The following is an 18,464-nucleotide window of genomic DNA, read 5'->3' on the forward strand; positions in this document are numbered from 1 at the left end:
CTCAAATACAAGGAGGATGCAGCGCTGTGCTGTGCCTCCCGCAGAACTGTCTCCTCCCCTCATGAACTCTGCTGAAAATATTGTGTCGCTGTCCCTCTGTATATCTCAGTTAAAATGCTTTCAAACACTCTGATTATATGCTCTATCCTTCCATAATCTGCATAATATATGGAATGTATTTCTGTAATGTGTTTAGGCTCGCAGATTAATCAGAAAACCGCAGTGAAAAAGTCACTAGGGGAGGCAAACAGTACCCCTGCCTCATGATAGATGGCGCCAGTGAGTCCACAGATTCATGCGCTTATAGTCTTCTCCGTTCTTTTTTATACACTTTAATTCACCTCATCAAAAATGGAGGATTACATTTCATGTACAAATAAAGGTAAGACCATAAACTTTTTTTTATTTTTAGTTTGAAATGGCTCTTTTTGAAGGTTTCCTGTTGAGTTCCTGCCAGTCTACCTATGCTGACTTGGTGCACAGCCCATATACCCAGGCCATTCCTTTTGCTCACTCTCTCTATTCCAGTTTCTCAGGCAGTGGCGATTTCTCATAGACTGCAAGGGAAGCCCGGCTTCCCCTAAAATTACGAAAATTAAATGGTTAAATATGTACGGTTGTGTTGACATTTCATTGACCACAAATGTGTTAGAACACGTTCATCTCAAAGACGAGTTCGTTCAGAATCAGCTTTATCACAAATCAATGGACGCGATGTTGTTCACTTCTCATACATTCCCGTTGCGCTGTTTTTTCACTCGATCTCTGCTCAGTGCATTTGTCCGTAGACTGTGGGCGTCTCTGGGCTTCAGTGGGACTGAGTGGAACAGTTGTTTTCATTGCCTCAGAACTGGACAGTAATTGGATAAATGCCACGATGTTGTCCCGCCCCCGGACGCCGGGCGTCTCTGGGGGTGAATGGAGCTGTGGGCGGAGCTCGGCTGGGCTGGACGCCAGAATCCCACGTGCTGATTGGAGGATCAGTCGAAAGGCTGAATCCCATTTGATTGACAGCTGTTTTCAGATCTGCTCCCTCACTGACACAGTTCAGTTTAATACCGTCGCACATTCTGCTGTGAAATCAGAGAAACTACTACGAAATTACTCGTTCATTTCTTGCACTGTAAATAAAACACTCATTGTACTTCCTTGCTTCAATTTGACATAATTTCAGCATTTTCGTGTTTCAGTTACATAATTTAATCATTTCTTGTTCGAGGTTAACATCGTTTTGTAGATAGTTAAATCAATCCTACTGTCGGCTAGGTCGGAGTGAAAGGAGCATCTCTTGTTTAAAAAGGCTGAAGTCTTACACCCACAACACAATGGGCCAAGGCAATCTAAGCAGAGAGGACACTGGTCCAGTCCCTGGAAAAGACGCCTACTTGGTACGATAAGGTCACTGAGCATTTTCTTAAAAAGGAACGGAGGGCCGAATGTATGTTTAAATAACTTGACAATTTTTTTTTTTTTTTTTTTAAGTAAACTGACAATGAGCTTCCCCTGTCTGAAAGACGAGCAGCCGCCACTGTTCTCAGGCCACCATATATTTGTAGATCTGGCTCTGAAAGAGTCAGTGCCTCCCCAGCCATGAACCCCACTGCACGTCACTGATTATTAGTATTATAAGCACTTACCTGTCATTGAAAGTGTTTGAAGAGCAGTACTTTGGTCGAGGGCACTGATGGGAGAATTAACTTATACCTGTTTTTATTGTGAGGGAAAGTGGAGGGAACCAGTAAACTCAACACCTCAATCCAAATGGGAATCAAACACAGAACCGTCTACATGTGAGATGGACATATCACAGCTTCAAATTATTTCTTTGACATTAGAATTTCTAAGAACAAATGCTTTTACAACATACTTTTCTGAAATCAACACAGGGTCAAAATGATAAAACCCCACATATTGTATATTATGAACTGAGTTGTGCTTAAAGTTCTCATTAAACTTGGCTCCTATTAGCGATCGTGACTGAATGCAACTAATACCGTCTCTCATAAAGGTGTTGTTTGAGAGAGCCTGTTGACTGACCAGTAAAGTGAGATATGATCAGTGGAATGAAGTGATGTACAGAACCCTCCAAAAATCTGAAGTATGCCAGTGGTAGCACCATGTCCTGGTGCTGTTTTGTGACCAGTGGGATTGGTTCATTTGTACGAAGTAGATAACTGAAGGAAAAGTACCTCTGAATTCGTCACTACTGACAGTCTTACCCCTTTCATAAAAATGGGAATACTGGTTGACAGTTTGGTCCAATAAACCAACCAAAAAAATTGATTTCACTTTTGCCTCGAGTGGTCAAATAATGAAACATTCTTCCAGAATCCTGTTGATGACTCCCTGAAGAGCTAATCATGATCAAGAGCAAACTTTGTGTATTATAATGTATATTTTGAGGCAGGTTTTAGAATAACATTAACATTTTAGAAGTACGTTACAAACATACCAAAACCAGACAGCACAAAAGAGGTCAAGGATAAACTGGGCAAAAGAGAATAATGGAGAAAAAAATGCCAGTAAATTTGTAACACGTATTAATGTAATATTAAAATGAAAACAGTTTCCTGAATACATAAGGAAAGGGTAAAAGGAGAAGAGAGAAAAAAAAAACAACTTAAGACAAGGAAAGTGTACAAAAACAGTAGCAATGAAAAACACGTGCAGTGATCTACGAGGGATGCACATCACAGAAAACTCAACACACAGTTTGTAATCAAATCAAAATCAAGTTTTATTTATATAGCACCACATCATAACAGAAGTTATCACATGACACTTTACATTTCAAGCTGATCTAAACTAGACTCTTAAGCCCATTCACAGACTCCAAACAGGATTCTGCAAGAGCAAACACTTGGCAACAGTGGCAAAGAAAAACTTCCTTTATGAAGATAGATACACCAAAATGTAATTAATTGTACATATTCACCTGGTCAATGTATCTATCAAGTGTCATAAATACGAGGTGTTCATGAGGTGTGCTGGTCACACACAGACACATTAATGTTCATCAAACTAACAACTGATCAATCAAATCAATGACCTGAATCCTGACTATCACCATTGTTTCGAGTAGAAATGAAAAAGAAATGTGACTGGTGAGTGTTACAGTGTCTGTAGACAAGAATAAATTATCTCCCTGGTATCAAAAATGATAACAGCATGGTCAACAAGATGCTGAATAATATTAACGTCAAAATGAAATACCACAAGCTGCTAAAACACCCAGCAGTTAGAACAAGGACACATGAAGATAAACACACAACTTCCAAGTGAGAGTTTTGGCACAACATAAAATTAAAATGTGAGTCTGACCTTGACGCATGATCGGTGAAACCTAACTCTAGATTCTCCTAATCACTAGGTAGCAATTCTGCAGTGAGCTTTAAGGGAGTTGTACTACATGTGGTACTCACAACCATCACCAGAACACAGCTACCAAAGCCATGGACACATGAATGCTACGTCTTCACAGACTGGGTCACTCACAGACACTTATTTACTCACATCAGTATCATGGTATCATCCGTTTTTTTTCCTCCAATGCAAAACTCAGACCACAGTCAAAATAACACCTCTGACTTATAATCTTCATGAACTGTGTAAGTCAATAGTATACATTATAGCTTCTTTAGCTTCACTGCTGCAAACTGCTGTTGTTTTCTGCACAGTTTGTGTCAATAGTTGTAGCAAAGATCTGTTTTGAATCATCCAAACATGGTCAGAACTGTCACCATTTAGTCTGAACAACAAACAGGCAATTTAGCACAGATTATAAAATAGTAAATTTATACCTTCATGTGATTTGTGTGCTTTCCAATTTGTCACTGTGGTTTGGCCTTCAGGGCCACCGTAGACTACAGTAAAACTCAGTACTGTAGAAAAGCACTGCTATTTCAGACCAAACCTCTTTCTTTTACTTTTGAGTTGTATCCAGTGGTGAAAACAATAATGTTTATATTCTGTACCACTTCATCACTTTCTTTGACCCTGAAAATTGTTTCTTACCAGTTGCCATCTTCAATTTCAAAGCCATGTTAGAGTGACTCACTACTCCTTCTAGTGGTCACATACATTCACAGTGACACATGGGCCTGTGGTTGTGAATAATGTCAGTTCATTCATTCATTCATTCATTATCTGAACCCGCTTTATCCTCACTAGGGTCACAGGGGTCGCTTGGAGCCTATCCCAGCTACTTATGGGTGAAGGCGGGGTTCACCCTGGACATGTCGCCAGTTCATCACAGGACTGACATATAGAGACAAACAATCACTCTCACATTCACACCTATGGGCAATTTAGATTAACCAATTAACCTAGTGCATGTCTTTGGATGGTGGGAGGAAGCCGGAGTACCCAAAGAGAACCCATGCAGACACGGGGAGAACATGCAAACTCCGCACAGAAAGGTCCCACCCCCCGTCGACTGGTGTTGGAATGGAACCCAGGACCTTCTTGCTGTGAGGCACAAGTGCTAACCACTGCACCATCGTGTCAACCATGTTAGTTCATATCTCTATAATCCATTGACATCTTTAACATAACGTAAAAATTTTCATACTTAACACTATTTTACAAGTGTTTTTTTTCTTCTTCATTTTTTAAAATTTCCATCTATAAATACTACATATGGGCTCTGTAATCTATTTCTCAGGAAATGGCACAAAAAGGTAAAGAAAGTTCATTCTTAAGCCTAGAGAGTTTCATTATGATTCATGCTGTTATCATGGTCACAAACACTCAGATGGACACAGATGAAAACAATACCCTGTTAACCTTCAGTGTTCAGGGTAACATGAGAAAAGATAATGAAAAGCAAATTAAAATTGTTAGAGGATATATGTGGATATGTGAATGACAAGGGTTTGGTTGTCTTGTGTCCCCACTTTCATCTGTCCTCTACTCTTCATTTTAAAAACAGAATGAAATCCCTTCACAATCTAGAGAGCTGGGCAAACCCATGGACAAGAGGAAACAGACACACTCAGTCTTTGTATGGGATGAATATTCAATGACCCTTGTGCACACATATTGACCCTGTCTCACCTTGAAATGCGGTGGACCTCTTATCCCAAAGCACCTTTATCACTAAGACTCACACAGGCTTGATTTGCTTTGTTATATTTATTTTGTTTTAAATGCAGTGTCTCGAGGTTTAAAAAAAAAAAAAAAAAAAAGGAAACCAACATTCTCATATTAATTAACCTTTCAACAAGGATGAGATGAAGGATAGAACAGAGACAGAAAAGGACACAGGAACACATAAATTATGGGCAATATGCTCTAAAGGAGACTTATTTATCATAGGTGTTGATGTGACTGACTTGAAGACAGTTAAACTGAAAACACAATGAGACACTAAGATAAGAGGTGCACTGCGGAAAACAGGCACAGTTTTTGTTTTTTTTAACCTTTTTCATTGTCTGTGGTTGAATTGGAAAAAACACATTTGAAAGTGTTCAGTAATCACTGTATTTTCCTTGCAAAATCATCCACAATAATCACAAAATACCTTTCCCTTGCTGATTTGGCTCCTCATAGCAAAGTTTAAATTGAGAAAATTAATGTCATGTCATTGATTTATTGTTTAATTCTATCACAAGTGTAGTGTGATATTTTATATGTCATAGTATTATTACTATGAAAGATATGGAAAGAAATATATTGAGACTTCAGTCAGCTTCAAACACAGAATGGTTTTCTTTAGGTTTTCAGAGGCTTCCATGTTCTGGTGGTCTTCAAATTAAAAGACATTATACTGTGTCTATAAAATGTATCCGCCCTGCACCTTTTACTGCTCTTATACATGGAGTCATAGTCAGTGTAATTTAGATTTTTTTTTTTTACAATAATTTAAAAAATAAAAATAGTTTGTCAAAGTAAAAACAAATTTCTACAGTTAAATACGAGTCTTATTAGTATAACATTACTGTATCTGTAAAACAAACATTTAGAAACTTTAAAAATAAAGATTCCTAATCTATCCCCTGTAAAGACCATGACTGTGATTATTTTCATTGTTGGTTAATCTGCTCATTATTGCTGTGATTTACTGATTAGCCTAGAATGGTATCCACAAATGTCTTGTTTAGTTCACAGCCTAAATTGGCTGTCATTTAGATGTTAAAAAAATAAATAAATAAATAACATGACATTTAACAATCTAGGATTAAAAATGGAAGAGGCATCAAATAGATGGCCATTCACTGAATTGCTGACAACCAACAACTGTACTTAAACCAAACCCTGATAGACTGACTCACAGAATGTTCCAGACTAAAGTCGACTGTTTCTGTCCTTCTCATCCTCTGTCCTTCCGTTATCTGTGTCTGTTTTGAGTCCTCCTCACCACATGAAAAAACAACAAATTCCAAGCTGCAAATACACACTAAAGATGACAAGTTTTGACAAAGGCACATGTTTTTGGACGAGATGTTGTCTTTTGTAGGGTTTTGGGTCATTTTAATACCATAGCATGCTGCTTCATGTTCACCAAAACAACTTCGCCCCAGTGTTTTTCAAAGGTGTTGTCAATGTGTCCTGCACTCAGCATCGCCTTAGATTAAGTGTGATTTGTTAAAAGGAACCAGTCAAAGATCCTAGACAGTTTTTAGCTCTACTCCAGAGTGATAGCAGAGGGTGGCAGACTTATCTCCAGTGTTGACACAGTGCTAACGAAGTGTGGAGGCAGATCTGGCTGTGTGAGACAACCCAGCGAGTCCGTCTTGTTAACAAAGGTCTGTGTCCCTGTGGTTTCCTGAACTGGTCTGACTGTTGTTGGATCTCGAGGGGTCAGATGATGTCTAACTCTGCTGCTGTATAAATCTTTGCCAAGACAGAAGGGGATGAGCTGGATGTTTTATCCTGGGGGATTCAGGGGCTCCTCGCTTTCCTGTTAAGCCCCTGATGTCTGTTGTATCTGGGTTACCCAGTTCTGCTCCGGCCTCACTGTGCCCTAGATCAATATGGATATCAGAAGTTTGAGAATTGGCTCCACTGATGCACACAGGAAAGAGAGGGAAAAGTTTCTGAGTTGTTTTTTTTTTCAGTCTGGTTTGTTCACTGTGTGTGTCTTTCATTTAACTTTGCGGATTTGTATTTTTATGGAGGAAAAAAAACAGACCCAGCTACAATTTGGCAGCTATTTTTAATTGGCACTTTCTATCCAGATTACAATGATCTGTGAGGAAATACAATCGCATTTATATTCTTTTCATTTAAAAAAAAATCTCTCCGACCTTTCAGCAGTACAGTCAGACAGATACCAAAAACTTTTCTGTGGCAAAGACACATACAACAAGCTTTAAAATTTTAGTCCATCAACCAGTAAAAAACAGAAAAGGTGAGTTTGTTGGCTTGTATTCAGACTTATATGTTTGATAACATAAACAACACAATAAACAGCTTTTGCAGTTTATGTTGAAAACATTAGAAATAAACAGACTACAGCTGGATATGACCGTTTGTAGCCATTCAAGAGTCTTATTACACAGGATGAAAACTGAAAAACTGACATTATATTATTTATTATATTTTAAAAAAGGAGTATTACATCAATATTTACATACAGCAATATGTGTAGGTTTTTAAATAAACAGCTTATATGTTGAGAGTGAGAGTAGAGGGTATAAAAAATAACTGACTCTTTCCTTCCCTGTGATCAGTCTGGTTACATTATGTTTTGTTTTTATGCTCATTATTGTCAGACTCGAGTACAAATGTCTCAAATAATCACCAAAGACCTGAAGTCAACCCGTGTTTCCCTTCAACAATTGACTATAAAAAGCACTGTTAATAGGATTCAGATATTTGGGACATGTGTGTCGATATGAGAACTAAAGTAAAATTGGAAAAACAAACAGTAACATCAGTTTTTGGCAAATCCCATAAATTAAAGAACAGACAAATCAGAATACTTCTTTCACATTGATTCAAAAATAATATCACCCTTATCTAAGCAGTGGTGAGAACAGATTTTCAGATTTTTATTGTTTCCTTTGGACTATGATATCCCATGATGCCATTACTAACTGCTGAAATGTTAATATTTAGACACGTTGGCCAATCGTAAATAAGAATATTAAACTGACTGCACTTATTCTCATTAAAAGCTTCTCATTAATCAGTGGTACGTCTCTTAAATCCCCTTTTTAGCATTAATAAGCAGTAATTAACATTAGAAAAGGTTCATAATATGCTATAACATGGTTGATACAAGGATGCCAAATATTCATCAATGTACAGTATTTGTTATTCTTTTCTCCTATTAAGGTATAGTTTATATTATTTCAGCTATAGTTTGATAAAGTATATATGAACAAATAAACACTTGTCTGCTGATAAATGCTAAATAGGACTTTAACTATTCATGTGGTTACTCCCAGATGCTGACTGATATTTAATGTACTTTTGCTGTCTAGAAATAACTCAAACACCAGTAATGTGATGTAAAATCTGACTGAAAGACTTAAGAGAAATCTGTTTCAATGGTGAAATTATTACCAGATCAAAGTATTATATTAATTTACCATTGATCCCATATGAATTACATATTTGCCTCTGCCAGTTCTTTCTAATATGTGCCTTATTTTCTGCAAACAGAGCAGAGTTTCTTCTCTTTTCTTGTCGGGCTGATGTTTTCTTCTGTTCAGCGTCCATTGTAAATGAAATCTAGAGACAGAAAGAGAACACCAGTTAGAGATGAGCTGAATAAAGTTTAACTGACATTCAGCTGGATTCTAATATAAATGTGTCAGGTCAGGTGTCATTAAAATGTATTAGAATATTAGAATGTTTCAAAGTTAAAGTAAATGTGAAGAATTTATTATTACATCAAGCATCATAGAGCTAGAACAGGCCATAATAATGGAAATTAGTGAAGTCTGGTTATGATTGGATTTACTAATCATAACCAAACCCCCAGGATGTTTTAGAATTACGTTTTTCGTTCAGTCTGTTCCTTTGTGTTACGAACAGTTTTATATAAAGATGTAATATGTATACATTTCAATTAAAAATTAAGATTTCTTTAGTGATATTCAAATACTTTGACTGGATGATTTACTAACAGTATTTCTTAAAATAAATTATATGAGTTTGCAGTTTTCATTAAACTGTAAAAAAAAACAACTCATTGATAAACACCATTAAAAATTCAATTTGACATATAATTAGTCATGATTAGAGAATTTCTTTTAAAATGGAAATGCTCTAGCTTTTAGACATCTTTAAGCTAAATTGTCATATGGAAATTAAACAGCATTTAATATCTGTGAAACAAATAGTCAAATATTAACAACAAAATGTGTCTGTGTTATGTAAGGTTTTCAATTCATGGGATTAAAGTCAGCAGTGCCATGAAGTTTATTATTCTATTGCAGTTAGATAGAGTCTGTAGGGTTGCAGCTAAACAATATTTTTATGATAAATCTGTAACATGTTTCCTAAAGCTTTAAAATTTCTTCAATAGTTCCACCAAAGCCTACGGAACGATAATGTTTCAATTAGACTAGACTAGACTAGACTAGACTAGACTAGACTAGAATAGAATAGAATAGAATAGAATAGAATAGAATAGAATAGAATAGAATAGCTCTTTATTGTCACTGGCACCAGAACAATGAAAACCAGTTTAGCAGCTTTGTTCTATTTAGCAGCAAAACACTTAGTGCAAAAATGACTAGAAAAATACCACACAAAATACTAGAAAGAAATATGTAGGCATGTGCAAAAGCTCCAGAATAAAACAAGAAATACGCATATGCTACTAAAGTACTACTAGAACTACTGAACTGTACAAAAGCTATATGTACAACAAATAATCAGTTATTGGCTTCATTCACTGATGATCATGTGTCGGCGGCTCTTACCGCGGCAGTACTCGGGGTTGAAGTTTTCATAGATGGGGTACAGAGGGTTCTCCTGTTCACTGCGATGCTTTCGGGCTCTCAGGACGTCTCTGACACACTGGTGCATGAAGGCGTACTGGCACTGCAACACAAAACAACACACACACAATGGTGTTCAACATCCTCATGCAGGAACTTCTGCTGATTTTTTAGACTTATTTGTGGCTTCTGTGTCTGTACTTGTACTTTGTTTACTCAAGATACTTGTGTAATAGTAGAAGTACAGATTCAGCGTCTACATTCAGTAAAAGTGAAAGTCAGTCCATGTGAAATCACCATAAGTCTCCCACCTGAAAACCTCTGATTTGCTTCGTACTTTCAGAAATTATTCTTTTTTACTACTCCTAGTGAACACTGCCAAACATGTCAGCCTTATATCTTCTTAGTTCATTAGTTTTTCAGATATCGATGCTTTGGAAATAGATTTGGACTCTAAAATTTGCAGATGAATGTAAAGCAAATTGGAAATGGTCCATTAGGAACATTTTCTGAAATCTAATGACTTGAGGTGAAATTTCCCATTAGCCTTTTTTTGTCTTGTTATATTTTACATGTTCGTCATGCTGTTACTGTTACTGTCTCTCAAAATGTTTTCATCTTGTGTCTTTTTGATAGTTTTTGTCTTATTTCACCCAATTGCACTATTTTTCAAATACATTTTATGACACAAGATGAAAAAAAAATCTGTCTCTGACATTGTTTTTTTCTTGTGATATTTTAATAATAATAAAATAACAGTTCTACTTAATGGCCAGCATTCATTGTGGACACTATCTGTGTTTAAAACCACAAATGGACGGTGTACCTCGGTCTGGACCATGTGCTGGCGGTGTAGCCGGAGGTCAAACACACAGCCGTACAGGTCGATGGTTCCTTTAGAATCCAACTGCTGCAGAACCCGATCCAAGGCAATGAATGTCCCGGTACGGCCGACACCAGCACTAAACACACAGAGTCAACTATTAATTTGAATATCTAATGACAACAGATCCTGCGCCAGTGCAGCGTAATCTAATACGAGTCAACAGTACAGTCCATCAGCAAAGTCTATGATTGTCAATATATCACTTCATTTTTGGAGTTTGTTTACTTTTATGGTCATTTTTCGGTTGATTTATAACAGGATTCACCTTTGATCAATGAGTCAGTGAAAATGTGTTGCATTATTTATTGATGATTATAACAGTTCTTTTTACCAAGCTCTTAAACATGTAAGACTAAAACCTCCAAAAGGTGTCTGAAATAAAATAATTAATTTCCTAAATAAAGCATATGCAACATTAAGTACAAGTCCTCAAAAGGAGAAAATATATCTCCTGTCCAGCAGTGTTCCATACTGAACACACCCATAAGAGCTACAACTAATGAATAGTCTCATAATCAATTAAAGCTGCTGTGCTAAATAGTTTTTTGGCATCATTAGACAAAAATCCCATAATTACCTTTGAGCATATTATAAATCAACTGGTCTGACAGGAAATTAAAGATCTGTGTCTATTGTTGACTTTGTTTTCAGGCTGTAAAAACTCTGCCTAGTTTTTTCAGACAGGTAAGGGCTTTAATGGGACTCTAATGCTCTATTTTTTGTGTGATGGAACAGTAGCTTTTCTTTTCCACAGTGCTGTGAAAAGACATCAGGTCATATAATCTAGCTTTAATCTTTTGCGATCTGCAGAAGGAAGGTCAAATTCAGACCATTTTAATTGCGAATACAATGAATATTCTGTAATATTCATCTGTATGTTCAAATGGTTGTCTGTGTCTGTATCTAATAAATATGGTCAAATATTTATATCCTGTATGTTCAAAGTGTAAAATGGAATACAGTGAATTTGTACTCATGTGTTGTCCTACCTGCAGTGCACGACAGTGGCACCGGTACTCGGTGATCTGTCCACGTAATCCCGTACTGTCCTGACAAACTGGATCAGGGACTGGGTGCTCTCTGGGACTCCATGATCGGGCCAAACGGTGTAATGAAAATGACGCAGCACCCGAGGGTAACTGCAGCTGCTCTCCTGTCAGGACACACACCACCCATTTACTAAACTGAATCTGTCACAGATTTACAGGGGCACTTACTCTGATCAGAGGAGATAAAAGACAAGGAAAAGGTACCGAGGTCACCCTGAACTCTCTGATGGTCCACTCCGGCAGGACGGACTCTGACACCATCTGAATGACCAGGTCTCCGTAGTACAGAGGCTCTCGGTCTGCAGGCCAGTACTGATCACACTTCACCTGCACATGCACACATTTATATTACTGAGGAACTAAAGAAGAAACAATCTGTGACATTTTATTGTATATTCATCAAAATGTTTACTCTAGCATAAATGTCAGACATTTTCTGCTGCTCAAATGTGACAAATTCAACTTCTCTTTATTTCTGTTTCTGTACAGTGACATTTTTAAGGTGGTATTTTTAAATAGTCTTAAGTGTGCACAATGCACTTTTGTTTAGTGTTTTTTATATCAATATAAGTTTCTTTTTTTTTTATTGCAAGAATGATTTGACGCAGTCTTGACTCACTCATGTTTTGAATCTATTTTAGAGCTGAAATAATTAGGTTAAAGAGCCGAAGGGTTAAACACTTGGTTGCATCTTTTCACTTGTTATGATTAGTTGCTCTGAACTAAACTCAATATTTTGGTTTTGGATTGTTGGTCTCCAGAAATAAAGACAATTTACCTTTAACAGCTTCTGTTGGCTGACTGTTTACAGTATCCTGTAACTGTACAATCCTTTTTAATATACTTGTAAAAATGTGTTCTAGGGGCATCCCAGTGGTTCATCTCACAAAGGCCAAGGTCTTATCACACAGTCATTTCCAGTCCCTCTCTATTTACTCAAAATCCCTCCAAAATAAATCTTTAAAAAACCTAAATAATTGAGTGTATTTTTAGTCTATAGCTGTATTTCCATAACATTTTAAGTAACGTGAAGTCAACTTTTGAAGTCACAAAAATGCTAATCATGTGCATTTCCATAAAATGGCTTATTGTGAATCATCTGAGTTCTATCTTGTATCATCAGCAGGTAACTCTACTAAACACAGTAGAAGAACAACAACTGTCTGTTATCATTTTCCATCTAAAACAGTTGTGATGTCTTTTTGTGGATGAAAAAATAGTTTGGCTTCCAACCAGCTGTACCAGACATGTTTTTACACTTTACTGGAATATCTGAGAAAAGACAACAAACAGTCAGCAGAACAATTGTTTGCAATATTTTATTTATATATATTTTTTCCCCATGAACATTTTGAGGTGCAAAATTTCAAAATGTGCGAGGTAAGGCACCTTATGAGAGGTAGCCCACAGATTTATTTTATAAAGTTGTAATTTTCCATGCTTAATACTATCTTTTTCATCAGATTTATGGTGATCCATCCATTAGAACTCAAATTTAAGTGAAATAATTAAAGGTTGTGTTTATCAAAATCAATAAGACTAAAGATGCTGAGCACTGTAAAGAAGTGAGACACTTAATTCACTATGCTGACATCACCTTCTTAACACCTTTGCACAAACACTAAAAAGTCAGCACAAACATTAACTGAATAAATAAATAAATGAATAAAATAAACCACTGACTCACCCGTCCCTTCTCTACACACTGTGTCACCATGACAATGTTGTAAACGCCATGTTCCCACACCATCCTCCAGAAGTCGTCCTTTGTGCCAGGCAGTGGGCCCTGGGTGGCGATGTACTCCCTACGATAGTTGTTACCCTGCAGAAGAGGAGTATTACTGTTAGTGTGTGTGTGTGTGTGTGTGTGTGTGTGTGTGTATATGTGCGTGCATATTGTACATACAGGTATGTAGCTGGCGTTAATGTAGTCGGAGCAGGGGTCGTCTTCTAAATATGACAGTTTCACTCTGGTGGAATCATCTGGAAAAAAACAAAACTGTTTTCACCTATAGCTGTAATGACTCACATCAAATAAAACTACAGTGCTTTTTGACAGTCACTCTTCATATAGTCATTATTTTAGGCACAGTTGCAAAATTTACAAGTTGCAGCTTCTACAATATGAAGATTTACTGCTCATCTTTGTTATATCTGATAGTAAAGCAACACACTGCAATCATTGTACTTTGCAATTTGGATAAAAACATCCATTAGTATGAGCAGATCTTGATCATTTAGATATTTTTCTTGATAATTAATTGTAAAATACTAAAAGATTACTGCTGCAGCCTTGTTTAAGCCCAGTTTCTTTAATAATGAAACCCAATCCCAAACAGAAAAACATTTAGATGACAGTTACATAAGTAATCCTCAAATGATTCTCTGTATTAAATATTTCCAGTTTTCAACTACAAATTTGAGCTTAAATGGAACTCTGACAAATTTTAGACGTGAGCTCTGAACCTCTGACCTTAAAACTTCCATTTTATTGTATAAAACTCACTCACTTTACAAAAAAGTATAAAATTCAAGTATTTTAGGAGCTAAAATAATCATTGATAAACAGTTATTTTTCTTCTCACTAATTATTAAACAGCTAAATTCAGTTGAACAAAATAAAGTCAGACCAGATAACAGTCTTTTCACCCTTTAATTAACTGGTTCTTTTCATCCAAACTTCCGTTTCCACTCCAGTAAATACCCTGACACAGGGTTTTTTATGTTTTAAATGACTTCCAACTTTAGTCACATTTAACAACTTTTCACAGGCTTTTGTTGTTAAATGTGATGTGAAGCTGTGACTCAGACAGCCCAAATTTAATTCACTTTACTATGAGTGTGTGTGTGCGCATACTGCTCCTCTTGACAGTTAATTATACAGTGTCTTACAGAATTGTTTTAATGTTGGTATTGAAAATTGGCTGGAGTTACACATGACTGATGTTTAATGACTTTTATTTAAAGTCCAATACTACTGGTTACACTTAAAAATAATGCACACTTGAGTGGATGGCAGAAGTGGGAAAAGTAGCGGCATATGAAAGAATGTCATATAGGATGCAGGACAAGATACCTTTTACCAAATACCTTTTGAAATGAAGAAAATACCTGGAATCTTTAGAATTTAAAAACTAAAGGCCAAGAGGATTCACACTGAGAAGACAATGATCACACACCTTATGTTTGTATGTGTGTATATTATGGTTAGATACCTCTGTGTAGATATTTATGGAGTATGTATATATTATATACATGGATGCTCAAACTTGATGAGAGTGGGATAAAAAGCCACTATATCAATATGAAGACCCCTTCTGGTTACAGGTGGGTAATTTACCAATGCTCTAATTTTGGTATTTGATGTGTGATGAAGTGATATGTTTGGAAAAAAGTAATAAAAAATGCATAAAAAAAACAAATAACGCACACTCCTAGGGCTATGTTTTCTGTTTTAGTTCACCCACTGTTGCAGTTTTTGAAGGTTTTTAAAGCTCTTCATGTGTCAAATTGTCTGAGCTGGTGAATTAAAGCCTCTATTCCTCCACAGACACACATGGGACAGTATTTACATGGCAGGATGTTGTTGTAGCGGTTCTTCCCTCTGTTCTCCGGCAGTCGGGCGAGGTCCATCGTCTGGTTACGGCCCACGTCCTTCAGGTCCTGAACAAACACACGTGCAAACATCTGAATGAGTCCAGTTTAGTCGCTTCATTAACTTATACTTTTAATGCATTTTGTGTGTTTTACCTCAAACTCCTCTGACAGCAGGTAGTTGGAGTCGGCCTGTAGCTTGTTCAGGTGAGACTCAAAGTGGCAGGCTTTGATAGGACTGAACACACAGACAGGTTTCAGGTTTACAAAACATCAACGTTACTGACGTTATTACACTACTGATTCTGGAGCAGAATGAGAAGAGCTTTACCTTGTGACCCGACGGTTACTGAAACAGAAGGTAAGACACATGTATAAATATTTATGTAATTATTACACTGGCAATAAGTGAAATCTTTTTAGAGTATACGCTCACTGGGGCACAGTGGGAGCATCATTATAAACAAGAACAAATGTGTTTGTCTGAATTTGTGACTGAAAAAAAAAAAAAAAAAAAAAAAAAAATATATATATATATATATATATATATATATATAAAAATTAAAGCCCAGTTGTTTTCATTTATTTTGATGTTTAATGCTACTTATAGTAGCTTTAAATAAATAAATAGTTTTAAATCAGTTCATTTACACTCTTATGTTGCTGTGTGCAGATCTGCTATTAACCTTCACTACATACATTATCCATTTGTTTTTGATATTCTCAAACTGTTTATTGATTAAAAATAGCTATCAGTTTGAAGTAGATAAGTGTTGGTTTAGATTGTAAACATAACAAACTGCCTCAAAATCATATTGTGCCTATTCCTGGTATATTTCAGAATTAATCAGCAGACTTGTATGACCATAATGAAATATCTGTGACAATCTAGTATCATTCAGTAAATCCACCTTGATGACGTCGGCTTTAAATCAAACGTTCAGGAGCCTCTTTATTCTTTGTCTATTAGAGCCACTCGTGACACACACCAGGCGGCTTTGATTGCACTCAGACTAATGAGCTGTGGTAAATAGACAGAAACATCTGCATAGTAATTATCTGACGCTGTGGACGGTGACTGAATGATGAGGTAATCTGAGAGAGAGACAGAGCACAGTTTATTGAAAACTAATACTCTACGCACTCACATATTGGACGTAGGCGGTATTGGAAACTAATCCCTCTCTGTCTGTCTCCAACTCCTATACTGAGGAAAAATAATTATGGATCGACCACCAGTAATCACACTCGCACTCACCTCCTGACACCCATATATATCCCTGAAGCTGGCACCTCCTTCCACATACTCATCCTCACCACCGGGTTCTCCTGCACAGCCCTGCACACAAAAACACAAACAGTACTGTATCTGCAGAAAAACAATGCATTGCAGTTCATCTTTTGAGCATTCTGGATGTAAGAAACTGTCTATTAATGGACTAATTAACTTATAACCTTGAACAACAGTGGTTTTATAACTAGTGCTTAATGACCGCAGAGAAAACAGACACAATAGTTCACACTGGAGTTAAAAATATCAGTTATCTAATCGCTTTATTTAGTAGTTTATGTGCATTGCATTGGCATTTTTATGATGAAGCCTGTTTGTTAATGGGGTTGTTTACGACAGTTCCAAATAAGAAAAGGTCCAGAGCTCACAGCATTCAATGAGGCTGACCAGAAAAAATATGAAATATGTTGTATTCAGATTGTCTACAAATTGTCTACTTGTCTACAAAGACAAGTCACATTTACTGTGCAAACTTTTTCTTATTTGCCGTTAGTCTATTCATTGTGTCAGATAATTATGTTTTTACAAAGCTTTTCAATTGAAGTCCTTTCATTACTATTGATTTCTTGAAATACTGATATAAGTGAACCTGTTACCATGAGAAAGTAAACCTTTGCTATATCAAGATAAAGGACTAATTAATTCATTATCATAAGAAATTAAATGCAACCACAACCGTCACAGGTTCAGTGGAAACATGAACATTAGCTCATTACTTTTGTCACTTACTGAATGGTGGTCCATAAGCCCACACAAATGATGGCTTTTCTTAGAGTATGTAAGGTAAGAAAACAACTGTGAGAATAATTAATAATTAAAATTCTTGTATATGTGTATGTCATCTGGTTTCTTGTCAACCTCTCAGTGAAAACAGAACATCACCCTGTTTCCAGTCTAATGGAACTCTTAGTATTAAAGGTTTTAATCTGGAAAATCCTTTGGCCTTTGGTACCTGAAGTATGGTGTAGGACTCTGTGTTTTTGTGTACTTACACTTTGCGTAGCCTCTGTCTGTAGACCATCAGGGAGATGACGGCCACCATCAGCCCAATCAGGAACATCCCAGCACTCAAACCCTCCACAACTCCACCCAGAGGCTCTGTCACACAACAACACAGGAAGACAGGGGTTGAGCCAGTGGATTTGTGTGTTTGTGTGTGTTGACTTTGTGTTACTCACCAGCATGCGTCCTGAGCGGCGTGGACAGGTAGGTGTCGGTGAACAGTGGCTGAGGAAACTCTTTGTGATTTTCATCAAACAGTCTGGTGAAAGCACGAATGCTCAGCCTGAACAAACAATAAAGAATAGTTGGCTGTTTTGCTCAAAGACACTTCATCACTGTTCATGTTCATGCTCGTACCTGTAAGAGGTTTTGGCTTTCAGCGGCCCGTCACAGAAGGTGCCATAGCTGTCCCTCATGTAGAGGTCATCATCATGGTAATGATCACAGGCTCCGCCCAACCGGTCCCCTCCTGCCCCCAGGTTAACCTCAACCACCTGATCAGGAGTTCAATAATAGACATAAGCACAATGCAAAGGCGATGTTTTCTTTATGTATGCGAAGTACTTTGCAGCTCGAAACAATCACTTCCTACCAAACAGTCTTCCTGATGACATGAGACAGGCCTCTACTGTGACAATGTTTAAGTCCAGGCTGAAAACAGCTCTGTTCAACTGTGCATATAATAACTGAAAGGGTTCTATCTGCACTCTTCTCTTTTACTTTGTTTTAATTGATTATTATTCATG

The 18,464-nt window shown here is 36.9% G+C and overlaps 1 protein-coding gene and 1 long non-coding RNA gene across 3 annotated transcripts in view; one reads left to right on the forward strand and one right to left on the reverse strand.

Annotated features, from left to right (window-relative positions):
* The first annotated feature begins 422 nt into the window (after positions 1 to 422).
* On the forward strand, positions 423 to 9,648 carry LOC115429483 (uncharacterized). Of its 2 annotated transcripts, none has more exons than XR_003936791.1 (2): positions 423 to 434; positions 9,547 to 9,648. It is a non-coding gene; the product is annotated as an uncharacterized LOC115429483 (long non-coding RNA). The 2 variants fall into 2 exon arrangements; XR_003936792.1 differs by having other exon boundaries at positions 9,552 to 9,648.
* Positions 7,138 to 18,464, reverse strand: part of ptprb (protein tyrosine phosphatase receptor type b) — a 44,654-nt gene continuing 33,327 nt past the window's right edge. Inside the window, exons 27-40 of the mRNA XM_030148973.1 lie at positions 18,076 to 18,212; positions 17,895 to 18,001; positions 17,709 to 17,814; positions 16,684 to 16,764; positions 15,757 to 15,774; positions 15,582 to 15,663; positions 15,404 to 15,494; positions 13,738 to 13,814; positions 13,519 to 13,653; positions 12,036 to 12,158; positions 11,772 to 11,935; positions 10,723 to 10,858; positions 9,879 to 9,999; positions 7,138 to 8,679 (exon numbers count right to left, since the gene is read on the reverse strand). Of these exons, the coding sequence (XP_030004833.1) occupies positions 8,657 to 8,679; positions 9,879 to 9,999; positions 10,723 to 10,858; positions 11,772 to 11,935; positions 12,036 to 12,158; positions 13,519 to 13,653; positions 13,738 to 13,814; positions 15,404 to 15,494; positions 15,582 to 15,663; positions 15,757 to 15,774; positions 16,684 to 16,764; positions 17,709 to 17,814; positions 17,895 to 18,001; positions 18,076 to 18,212 (1,401 nt within the window). The 3' untranslated portion in view covers positions 7,138 to 8,656. The remainder of the gene's footprint in view (positions 8,680 to 9,878; positions 10,000 to 10,722; positions 10,859 to 11,771; positions 11,936 to 12,035; positions 12,159 to 13,518; positions 13,654 to 13,737; positions 13,815 to 15,403; positions 15,495 to 15,581; positions 15,664 to 15,756; positions 15,775 to 16,683; positions 16,765 to 17,708; positions 17,815 to 17,894; positions 18,002 to 18,075; positions 18,213 to 18,464) is intronic.

This window comes from Sphaeramia orbicularis, chromosome 12, assembly GCF_902148855.1.
Source record: "Sphaeramia orbicularis chromosome 12, fSphaOr1.1, whole genome shotgun sequence".
Lineage (NCBI taxonomy): Eukaryota > Metazoa > Chordata > Actinopteri > Kurtiformes > Apogonidae > Sphaeramia > Sphaeramia orbicularis.